The sequence below is a fragment of the Arachis ipaensis genome, chromosome B02, assembly GCF_000816755.2.
Source record: "Arachis ipaensis cultivar K30076 chromosome B02, Araip1.1, whole genome shotgun sequence".
Taxonomy (NCBI): domain Eukaryota; kingdom Viridiplantae; phylum Streptophyta; class Magnoliopsida; order Fabales; family Fabaceae; genus Arachis; species Arachis ipaensis.
This window is the reverse complement of record NC_029786.2, coordinates 4,966,605-4,978,778: the sequence shown is the minus strand read 5'-3', so window position 1 is coordinate 4,978,778 and position 12,174 is coordinate 4,966,605. Positions and strand designations below refer to the sequence as shown.

General features: G+C 35.9%; 2 protein-coding genes and 1 non-coding gene across 5 annotated transcripts in view; 1 reads left to right on the top strand and 2 right to left on the bottom strand.

The window, feature by feature from the left end:
* LOC107623905 (protein yippee-like At4g27745) overlaps nt 1–1,127 on the bottom strand; it is a 2,194-nt gene extending 1,067 nt beyond the window's left edge. The window contains exon 1 of one of the 3 annotated variants that reach the window (XM_021115246.1): nt 1,000–1,127. The gene's annotated coding sequence lies outside the window, so the exon portion shown is untranslated. Of the gene's footprint in view, nt 359–999 lie in introns of those variants that run through there. The other 2 variants (XM_021115245.1, XM_016326309.2) reach the window with 2 other exon arrangements.
* Nucleotides 1,436–5,561, bottom strand: LOC107623852 (probable serine/threonine-protein kinase WNK7). The gene is made up of 7 exons (XM_016326250.2): nt 4,892–5,561; nt 4,192–4,229; nt 3,812–4,039; nt 3,502–3,722; nt 3,230–3,387; nt 2,630–2,984; nt 1,436–2,475 (listed from the first exon to the last, which is right to left on the bottom strand). Exons 1-7 carry the CDS (start codon nt 5,009–5,011, stop codon nt 1,604–1,606), a joined length of 1,992 nt encoding a protein of 663 aa, XP_016181736.1. The 5' UTR covers nt 5,012–5,561; the 3' UTR covers nt 1,436–1,603.
* TRNAV-AAC lies at nt 5,853–5,926 on the top strand. Its single transcript has one exon. It is a non-coding gene; the product is annotated as a tRNA-Val (tRNA).

Sequence of the window (12,174 nt, the reverse complement as noted above, 5' to 3'; positions counted from 1 at the left end):
CAAACACTCAAATCATAAATTTTTTACCAACCTCAAGCTACCAACCAATTTCTCTATGTCAGAAGAGTACTTTGTGGTTAATCATAAATGAATATGATTTTATCAAATATGTATCAACCAATATATTCAAGATTATGTATTGAATGATGCTGAAGAAAGGTACTAAATTAATTTTTATGGCATGCATCAATCAATGAGAAATAACTTTGAATGAAGAAAAGAACATGAAGTTGATTGAGTGAAGAAGATTCCAAGAAGTTGTATAAGAATATTAAAGGGTTTGATTAAGACATTATTAATTAGAATAGAACTAGAGTGATTTGGTAAGAAAATGATGCAATTATTTAAAAGTTTTATTTTTTATTGTGTTGCTTGAAGAGTTTGGTCTTCCTTTTAGAGCAACACAGAGGATATATAACAAACACATAACAACAAAATGTAATAAAACTAAAACTAAATACAAAGGAAAAGTTGCCATAAAATTGTGACATGATTAAATATTTTTTTTTTCCATCCTGTTATGATCATCTTTTTCTTAATTCAAAATGAAAGGTGTTACCTTTTTTGCTTTGGTTTTTGTAGTGAATGGTTGTTGGTTTGTGCATTAGTGCATTATTACTACTGATAGGTATCTCTCTATATGTCTATAAAATTATTGTGGCTACAATTTTTTTTTTTAACTTGTATCATTAAAATTTTAGGCTTATCAAACAATCCATAAGATATATTTTCTAAAAAGTAAAATATCAAAACAAAATCATGCCATATCAAATTCTCAATAATACTAGAATTCTTTAAATAAAAAGATGATGAGTATCTAAAGTTCAGATGCTAGCATTATTCACATGATCACAATAAGTACATAAAAAAATCGCAATTTTATATTTTCCTTCCTCTCACTTTTGAAGATCAATCTGAATCAAGAGAATGCAAATCTCAAGTCTCAGTCACCACCTATCATTCCTTCACTTCAGTTTACATAATTGTTCCAAGAGTTACCTGAAACTGGGTTGCTTTTGGGCCTAGACGTAGGTGCAGACTCCCTTTGAGGGCAGCATCCGACTTGTATTGGTGCCGCCGTCTAAGTTCCTCGTGAGGAAGTGGGGGTGGTACCTGTAAAAGATTCTAATACTTAAGTTAATTAGTGTATTTATTAGTTCCACCTTTAGTGGTGAATTATTGTTTCCTTTTTTCTAAGAAAGTTGTTGAGATTTTCTTTTTAAATTAGTGGGAAGAGTTAGTTACTCATTCAAATAAGTAAAACTGTGCTAATAAAAGAGGCCACCTTTATTAATTGGGCTTTTATCCTTTTTAGATCTGACTTTATATTTTGGGTCAAGGTATGAACAATAATACTAAAATTTTGAAATTATTAAATTAAGGCACATACGTTGTCATTCTAATTGTACATAATACTAATTAGAAACTGATAATGTAACTTGAAAGCATAAATAATAGATTTGAGATTAATGATACTTGTGCCTCTACTAAAAAGAAAAGGGCATCCAGTATACAAATTTAATTTCACAAACTATACAATGAAACAGAATCTTTTCAACAAGGGTTAATTAATAATCAAAAAGCTTGTATATGTGTATCAAAATCAATGAGCAGAAACATTCTTTTTTTCCATCCATCTCTGTCTGGCTGCTTCCAATGCCTCTAACTTCATTCTACAGAGTTCATCAATCCAAGATTGATACAGTGCCTCAATTTCTTGAAGCTCAAACTTCAGTTCAAAATCCATGTCATTAGTTGAAGAAACAGAAGAAAAGCTACATGGCAAACTCAAAAGATTAGACCTTTCCAAAATTGGCCCTAAGTTCTCCTTTGATGAGAATTCATTTATCACCTCGCCATCTCCACAACCACAATCCCCCGCGTGCAATTTGCAATCCTCGAAATCCGTATCATGAAACTCGCTTACGGAGGGACTCGTGCTTCGGAATTTAAAGTTTTCTTCGGCATTGGAACAAAGAACATTGTCACTTTTCATAGGAGTATCATCTACAACAAACAATGAAGTTAAGGATCCTTGAGAATGTTGATATTCTGAGTCGCATAGACTTGCAGAAGAACTACGATTGTCCTCGTAATAAGGATCATCGGCTTCCCCTGAAAAGTTGTCCTTCTCATTTGAGACAGAACCTTCTCTCGATGTATTGTGTTCGGAGAAGTTATCTCGACCAGCAACCGGCTCGGAGGGAACATCGTTTGGGACAGAACTCCATGGACCTGCCATTGTTTGGCCATCTACATTTGTTGACCCACTGTATTGAATTGATTCGCCAGGTGAGCAACGAGCAGATGAAGGCTTCCACCAAGGTAGAAGCTTAAATACCAAGTAATCGATAAGGTCAGCTATGAAGGCTACATCATGATCTGCAAGCTCCAAATGTTCGACCATCTCTGATGCCACCGCGAGAGCAGTATCTGTATCAAGGTAGAAGAGAAAATGTATATTCCTTACTCCACCTGGATGTAACACAACAAGAGACTTGTTAGCATCAATTTACAATTATTTACTATTTGTAGTTAGATTAAAGTATTCCTCTGGATTGGAGAGAACTAGAGAAGTACATGGTAGACAGGTAAATAAGAGAGCCAAGGAAAAGAGGGTGATACTCACCATTAGTATCAGCAATTCGCAAGGTCAATGATATCGAGTTATCATCATTTTTGGCTCCTGTCAACCTAAACTCGTTGTTCTTATTTGTCCTCTTAACTTCGAAAACAGGACTATGCACACCGCCTTTGTTGCTTCCGGCATCACTGCTTGCATAATTCTGCCTGCCCTCATTATCTATGTCCATGGATAGGCGAGACCTGCTACGACCTAGCCTAGGACCATTCTCAACTTGCAGGAACGGATCTTTAAGAAGCTCCTCTGCTGACAATCTCTCAGATGCCGGAACAAGACATTTCTCAATAAATTGCCTAATTTCGTGGTCGCTCACCTTATTAAGCGAAGCAGGTTTGATGCCCTGAAATGGAGTACATCACAAGGTAGCATAGATATGAGTACAAGTGTACAAACATTGATATCGGAGATACAGTTGTATGCTTTTTGAGCTTCCTTAACATTCATAACCACTTGTTTTTATGCACAACATTTAGAAATTAAATTGAAAAAGAAAAGTGAGTAATTGTGGAAGTTCCTATAGTACACTTGTTTTTATGAGCATGTTACAATTACAAATAAGGATATGCCACTGATTGCTATGCTTACCGAGGTAACTTTCTTAAAGATTTGAGCCGGGTTTTTACATTCAACGTATGGATACTCAAGAGTAACCATCTCTAGTAAGCACATTCCAAAAGAATATATGTCAACAAGTTCATTGTATTCCTCTTCATATAGTTCTGGAGCCATAAACTCAGGAGTCCCTTTCAAAATCAAAGAACAGAAAAAAAAAAAAAAGAAAAAAAGTTTAATGCTCCATATAGTATCCGGCATAAGAAAAACTATGCATATATTATAAGAAAATTATAGTATGTTACCAATAACACTTTGAGCAGTTGGTTGCTGCATGACAATTGCCAAACCTAGGTCCCCTATCTTGACTTCTCCATGGTTTCCATTAACAAAGATGTTGTCACATTTCAAGTCTCTGTGAATTATAGGTGGTTTGTGACTGTGAAGATACGCTAACCCTTGAAGAATCTGCCTCGCCCAGCCTTTTATGGCTTTCACTTCAACATATTTATGCTTTTGACGGTACCTAAGAGCCAAAGATGTAAAACAATTTCATGCACATGTCATAGCCAAACAAGGTAAGGTGAAAGGCAGACAAAGATCAAGTGGACTTACTGCCTTAAATTTCCAGATGAAAAAAGTTCGGTGATCATGTTAACGGTATGCTGCTTATCATCAACCCAAGAATCATAGAACGTAATGATATTCTCATGGTTCAAAGACTTCAGTATATTGACTTCAGAATACAATTTTGCAAGATCATCTACTGTGTGCAAGAGGCCATCAATCCTAACTTGGTTCCAAGCGACTTCTATTCCTTCGACTTCATCGAAGGCCCTATAACTGGCAAAGAAAAAAAGAAGAGATAAATATACTAAGTAGAATTCTGCAACAATTATCAAATCTTCCTACATATTATTCTAAAGTGAAATTATAAATAGAACTACAAGAGCAAGAAGAACAAAACAATGGAAGATTAGGCATCAGAACCATACACAGTCTTGAAGGCACCCTTCCCCAAGATTTCATTGTACTGAGACAAAAACAAGAAAAAGAAGGTTAGATAAAATAGAGAAAAACAAGCGAAAATTAAGAGTCAGTGAATAGAAGTAAACAAATTCCCAACAGGTCTGAACATGTTAATTATCCCTAAAAGTGCTTTACAAAAAGAAATGTTTCATATCAAGCATTATATGCTTGTTCAGACTTGTATGCCGACATTTCTTTCACAAACATAATGCAAAACAACAAAGTCGAATACCATAAGGGCAAGTTCTCGGGCGAAACTTCATTCTCAAAATGATAACTTCAATCTCAAAGTTCCCTAATTCAAAATAACAAGATGATCCATTTTGCCACAATGATACAAAGGTCAATATATATAATCATCAACACATTGATTTTTCAGTTTAACTTATGCTACTACCTTGCATTAAATAATTTAGAGCAGAAAACATAAGTAATGAAATATTAACCACATTTTATCAGATAGGCAGAAACATAGCTAATCTATTACATTGAGCATTATATTACCAACAAACATTGCATCATAACAAATATTCAATGCTTAACACCTTATAAGAACACAGATTAACTAAACATAACAAAATCCACCAAGCTTGATTAAAATGAACTCAAGATCAGATAATGAAGAACAATGCAGAAAATTATATCAATCAATTGTTACAGACACACCCTAAGGTACCGTCCGGTAGGATCTTTCTCTGTAAAATCCTCCTCAAAATCATGAGGCACCCTTGTGTTGAAAACATTATTCGCAGGAGACAAGGCCAATACACCCCCAGAACTATTCATTTTGGTGATGAAAGATTACCAAAAAAACAAAGGGATTTTAAACCCTACTCTTTTTAATATAATTATTTTGCTTATACTATAGTACTATAGCTTTTTGGATTGGATGATTTGGGGTTTCAATTTCTCCTTGTAGTGGAGAAAGGTTGGAATTGAATTGTGAATGAACCGGCATTCAATGACAAGGCTTGGAGGCAATGAATTTGAACCTAAATCCAAAACCCAACCTTCCATGTCATAGCAAAAATTCATGCTTTGTTTCAAATGAAAACCAACACAATCTCCTCCCCAAAATTCATCCTTTCCACAGACCCAAGTACCAAAACCTCAAAAAGGTTCAAACTTCACTACATGGGGGGAAAATGGGGGAAAATTTTCCATAGGAAAAAAGAAGGGGAAAAATGAGAGAAAAGAGAGAGAACAAATGGGGAATTGATTTAGGATCGCGAAAGTTCAGGCTGAATCAAACAGTTGTATGGTGAATTATGGTACTATTTTTTTTTTTGTTTAAACCAAGATTTGACTTTTTTTTATTCTGATTGAAGCTGGGAACTACTAACCTATGAAAGTTTATAATGTTTCATACAATATCTAAATACTAAATATTTATCCATACCCATATATTGGAAAACAATGAATAACAATATCTAGGCAAAAAAAAAAGCCCTAAGAAGTTAAAAACATATTACACATAAAACAAAACAATTCCGCTGCATATATATTCTTTTATGATAAACACTATTTTGGCACTAATATTTTGTTAACAACCATACAAGAGTTTATCTTATTTTATTAATTAAAATAAATTACAATTTTATTTTTATACGGATGTTAAGAATGAAATGGTGTCGTGGTGTAGTTGGTTATCACGTCAGTCTAACACACTGAAGGTCTCCGGTTCGAGTCCGGGCGACGCCAATTAGAACTTTTATTTTTCAAGCGGTCAAGCCATTAGATAATAAGTAAGGTATGTTATGTAAATAATTGATTTTGATAATTATATGTAATAACTATTATTATACTAATATATGTTAATACTTAATATGTTACCAACAAATTTGATGTGTATTTCAGAAAATTGGATAATAGTCATAGTTTCTTAGTCAAATCACAAAATCAACTAAGATAAAATGTATTTAGAAAGCTAAATTCTAAAAATTCTAACCTCTGAATTCAGTTGAAGAAAGAAATATGTAATTTATTGAAATACTCATTTATGTAATTTTAAAATAAACATTTTGTTACTTACACTAATTTTAAATTTATTATTATTACACAATTAGTCCCTACACTTTAAGTGAAATTGTAAGTTGGTCTCTACAGTTTAAAAATTTGTAATTGGGTCCCTGAAGTAAATTAAAATTTGTAATTGAGTCCCCACTAACGTTTAGCATGAATAGAGTTGTTAAATGTTGTTATTTTACCAGAATGCCCTTATCTCTCATAACGTTCTAAAGAGCCAATTTGAAAGAGAAGATAACGATTTCTCATAGCGTTCCTCCAATATATGTGTCCATTTGTTAGGGTTTAAGGTTTTTTTCGAGCTGTGATGGATCCAAACCAACTGTCCGAAGGAAGCTCAACATCCAGGAGTATAAACAAGAGAAGACATCGATACTTCTGTGGGGAAGAGATGGTGGTGCTCTCGTCGTCGTCTATGAACTGCCCGGGTAGGAGATTTGTTGCTTGTCGTAAATTACCAAAGTGTACTTTTTTTGAGTGGATTGATAAAGAGGAAGAGGTGATGGGAAAATGGGAGAAGGACTTACTGCTTTTGTGGAGATCTGCTGACACTCCGAACCTCAAGTACTGTGATGAGTCCAAATAGAAGATTTATATCTTGTCCCAGTAAAAGATGCAAATTTTTTGAATGGATTGATGAAGATGACATGGCTGGAGCTCAATCTCAATGCACCTAATATAGAAATCAAACGGAGGGATGCTCAAAAAATGGTAGAGATTTTGTAAGGTTGGATGAATCTATGAATGCTGCACTACTGAAGGCACAAGAAAGAAAGATAGATATATTAAATATAGAGATAGGACGCATGGAAGCAAACGTAGAAAGATTGCATTCTAATTTTACATTGCTCCAACAACAAATTGGCAGAATGGAGAGTGACATGAAGAAACAGAAATAATTGCAGAAAATGATATTAAGTTGTGTGTTGGTGGTAATATTTGCAGTGTATTGGTTTAACTAAGTTTGATGAGTTAGGAGAAAAAGTGTATTTGCAATGTATTTGAATAGTGTTTAGTGCTGAATGTAATCATCTTTTTTTATCAATGACAAGTGATTCTGAAAAATTATTTGCATTCATTTTGTCCCTTTGCATAAAGCTCTAGTAGACAAAATATAGAGTAAAGTAGTTAGCATTCATATTAAATAATAGTCAAAGTGGTCCCTCCAAAACCGCTAGCCACATGCCTAATATAACAAAAGCAACAAAACAAAACAAGCATCCTAAATAGTGTTCAACAAAAGTGGTTTATAAGCCACTGACAGTACATGGACATAGGATATAATAAAGTTCACAGCCATAACAAAAAAACTAATACTACTAAGTCATAATTACTTAAAAAAAACTAATCTGTTGTGAGGTCTACGGTTTCAATTGGTCCAGCATTTGCCTTCCTCACACCTATCTTAAGTCTTCCACTACGTCTTACACCAAAAAATTTTGTCTTAGGCAGTGGTGGAGCTGTGGACTTTATTGGAGCTGGTGCAGGCAGTGGTGGATCTGCTATAACAGGCAGCGGTGGAGCTGTGAAACTTCTTGGATCTGGTGGAGGCAGTGGTGGAGCTGGTGCAGTCACTGGTGAAGGCAATGGTGGAGCTGGTACAGTCACTGGTGGACAAGATGGTGGAGCAGTTGTAGCTTATGCAGGTGGTGCAACAGTAGCAGGAGTAGTAAATCTAGCTTTTCCAAGTCTGGATCCTCCCCTGCCACGTCCCATTCCCCTCCCTCTTTGGCTAACAGTGGCAGATCTAGTGTGGAGCTGGTGCAGTCATTGGTGGAGTAGTTGTAGCTGATGCAGGTGGTGCAGGTGCAGGCTGAGAAACAGCAACAGCAGGAGTAGCAGATCTAGCCTTTCCAGGTCTGGATCTTCCTCTGCCATGTCCCCTTCTCCTTCCCCTTCCTCTTTGGCTAACACTAGCAGATCTAGTGGTGGAAGTTGCAGCAGTAGTAGGAGCAGGGGCACTACCATGAGGAGCAGGTGCAGGAGCACTACCTTGAGGAGTAACAGTTTCAGATCCAGGGTTGTTTCCTGAAAACAAAAACACGCAGACTTAGTGATAGAGTACAAAACTACCAAACAATGAGGAAGCCAAGATATAAATGCAGATACCTGTTATGTCTGGATTGGGACAATGTCTCCTATTGTGTCCATATTGGCCACAGTTGTTGCAGGTAACTGATGTTCCACTCCTCCTCAGTTTTGTTTGTGATCTATCCTCATCGTGCTCTCTAATTCTTACTCTCCTAGGTCTTTCAGGCTTGACCCTAAAAATTGGAGGTCTAATTGTCTCAAGTTCGACCTTTAGCCACATATTCTCACCAATAATTGGATTGAGTGTTGTCCCATAGCATGCCAGATATACTACTGGTGTGTAATAGTTACTGTAGTAATCCTCAGGGTTGTCTCCTTTCATGAAAATTGCAGAACAAGCATGCTGACAAGGCATGCCAGCCAGTCTCCAGAACCTACAACTACATGAACCAGCTAGCAAATCTACAACAAACCTCTCTTGAATCATCCTACTTTAATGTGAAACCTTATATTTTAAATCCCCAACCCACCTAAGTTGCCATTCAATGGACCTTTTACATATGATGTCTAGCCTCTTTCTAGACTTGGACAGTATTTTTTTCATGAACTTAGCTCCCTTTTTCTTCTTCTCAGCAAACCTCCCCATCCAATAACATCTAATCCACTCAAACATGGTCAAAATGGGCTTATCACGAGCTTCCAAAATTTGTCCATTAAAAGCCTTAGATATATTTTTCATTAGCATATCACTCTTGGCATATGGAGTGAAGTGAGATTTAGTCGATACCTTAGGATCCAGGGCTGCCAACTTGTCATAACACTCTTTATTTACCTCTTTCAAACGATCCATCTTTCTATTTCACTCCTCCACATAAGTTGCTTTAGCAGTAGAAAGTATCAAGTCCCTTAAGACTGTACCCCCACCAAAAGCCTTCTTACAGTAGGCATAGAGATGTCGAAGGCAAAACCGATGCTCCATTCCCGGAAGCATTTCATGAAATACTTGAAGCAGCCCCTGCCACGTGATCAATGGTCAGCTGAAGTAAAAATGAAATTCATACTTAATTATAAAAATGAGTTCATAGAAAACTAAAATTAAAATCTTGCCTTTTACTGGTCTGACATAAAGACCCATTTTTTATTGGTGAAGTCTCCAATGTCCTGAAGTAGCAACTCCAAGAACCAGGTCCATGAATCCTTAGTCTCTGCCTCTACTGCTGCAACTGCTAGGGAAAAATAGTTATCATTAGGATCTCTGCCCACAGCAACTAACAATTGTTGTCCATGATCACCCTTCAGATGGCAACCATTGAGTCCAATAATAGGCCTACAAGTAGCCAGAAACCCTTTTCTTCACAGCATCGAGACACATGTACATTCGTACAAACCTTGGTTGGATTGTTGGACAGGGTCTATCCAACTTCAGCTTCAATGTCGATCCTGGGTTTGCTCTCAAGACCTCTGCACAGTAGTCTCTGATCCTCCCATATTGCTGCACTGCCTTCCCATGCACCACTTCCCTTGCCTCTCTTTTTGTCCAGTAAGCCTTCCACACAGATATATTTGCTATGTATTTATCTTGAATTGTTTAAATTACAATCCCTAGCTTCATATCTTCTCCTCAACTTAAGTTATTAGTGATTTTCTTAGCAATCCAATTGCTGGACGCAAGACGGCCACTGTAGTTCTTCCCATAAGTGTGCTTGCTCTTCAATGTCTTCAGCCTAACACAGCCAGATTTTCCTACTTTACTTGCAAATGCCATCTATGGACACTCTCCTCCTAAATCCTTGCATTTGACTCTGCATCTAACTTGATCGTTCTTGACATATCTAATGTCCCTCCCATTCAACAATACATGTTCCTTGATAGCCTCCTTAAACTTAGCAATAGATTTAAACTCAGTCCCCAGCCGAAACTCATAATCAACACTCATGTCAGCTTCATTATATCTATGATACCTCTTTCTTCTTACGGGCTCATCAGAATCTCCATCATAGCTGTCCAATGACTCTGTATCATAACCCGAAGATATATCTCCAACTTCAATTTCTGGTCCATCTTCAATCATCCGTCCTGTGTTATTTTCAACACCAACTCCCACGTCAACATTATTATCAGCTGTTCCTAATGAGCCACTGTTACCTCCGAAGGCATTTGGATGCTGACCTTGTTGGTTTTCTTCTTCAACATTAAAGCCAAAATGATCCTCATGATCACCATCGTCAGCACTGTCATCAAATCTATTATCTTCACTTGAAGACTCTGATTGACTTATCACTTCTACTTCAACTAAATCATTACCACTATACTCACCATCAGAGGGTATATAGTCCTCATCATTTGAGGTTATCTCAACCCCATTTTCTTGTCTACATCCACTAACCGCATACACATGGCAGTGTTTAGTTTCTTGTTCCACTGCATACTTACCCATTCTCATTGCATCTCCATCAAACTTCAACTCCCTAAGACCATACTTCAATGCAACTCCAGGTTCGTTCCACCATATTTTAGCATTGCCTGTGTATCCAACTTCTTTCAGCGCTGCAACAATTTCTTGTAACGACCACTCATCTAACTCAAACTGCAACCCTTCCACTACCATTCCACCAAGGTATTCTTTTCCTCCTTTCCTGCTAACCATCTGACCACCATGGTAGATATAAAGGGTAAACACAGAATCTCCCATCACTACAAAAAAAAAAAACAGATTTATCAGAGAAACCCTAGCAACAGTAGATACTCTAACCTCCACTGGAAAAATAAAAATAAAACACGGAATCAAACCATAATATTCAACTCACAGCTGTGAACTGACTGGGAGTTATGAACTCTTACCTGTTTTAGTGTTGCTCTCTTGCACATTTCACTATTCAGCTGCCAACAATGTCAATCATAAATCAACTCCACACAGTCCGAACCACACTTGACGATCAATTCCAACGATAGAAGGAAAGCATGAGTAGAGACAAATTCTACTGGAGATGAAGCGCGAAGATAATGAAGGGTCTCGTGGGGTTTTTGGTCATTACAAAAATTTGGAACTAAGAAATAACGAGCCTTTTCTCAGTCCAACTTCTGCACGTGCAACTCACATGTTCAAGGGGCGAATATGCTGTCGAATATTCCGTTAAATCAAACGAAGTTTGAACGGTAGGGATCCAATTACAAATTTTAATTTACTTCAGAAAGCAAATTACAAACTTTTAAACTGTAAAGACCAATTTACAATTTCACTGAAAGTGTAGAGACTAACTGTGTAATTTAACCTTATTATATTTATATTTAAAAAGTTGGATAATACCCTAGCTATATACTGTTTGTTTTTATCTCTTATATTAATATTATTTGAACACTATTTATTACAAATGCCAATGAAGAAATCAATATAAACTTCTTTCTCAATTATATTCTAACTAGGGATGAAAGTAGCTCAGACTATTTAATGGAGTTCATAGTTCAATTTTGAGTTTGGTTCAACTCGATTCGTTTTATTAAATAGGTCATGTTTGAGTTTTATCTAAAGTCTACTAATTAAGAAGGTCCTCGTTAAACCAGTTCATCAAAATATTTTTAATTATTCACTTATATTAAATATAAAACAAAACTAAAAAGAGTCAATAGTTAAGATTAGTTAAGATTGTAATTTTTTGTTAAAAAAAGTTTATAAATTGTAAATATAATTATGATATGTGACTAATAATTAATATATAAATAAATTATACTATACAAATTATGAATTATAAATTTTAGAATACATTTAATATCAATTTAGATCTTTTGAGTGTATTGTTTTGAGTTCTAATTCCTGAAACAGGCTTTTTAAATAGGTTTGTCGGCTTGTCGGGTTTTAAACAGGCCAAGTTCAAGCCTGAAAAAAAAAAAACGTT

Bases quoted from the DNA above. Each gene is read 5' to 3' on its own strand.
- LOC107623852 (XM_016326250.2), bottom strand. From the start codon at position 5,011: ATGAATAGTTCTGGGGGTGTATTGGCCTTGTCTCCTGCGAATAATGTT. The intron at 4,040-4,191 runs GTATGGTTCTGA...TTTCTTTGCCAG, and splicing joins AAGGGTGCCTTCAAGACTGT to TTATAGGGCCTTCGATGAAG. The intron at 3,388-3,501 runs GTAACATACTAT...TGATTTTGAAAG, and splicing joins AACTGCTCAAAGTGTTATTG to GGACTCCTGAGTTTATGGCT.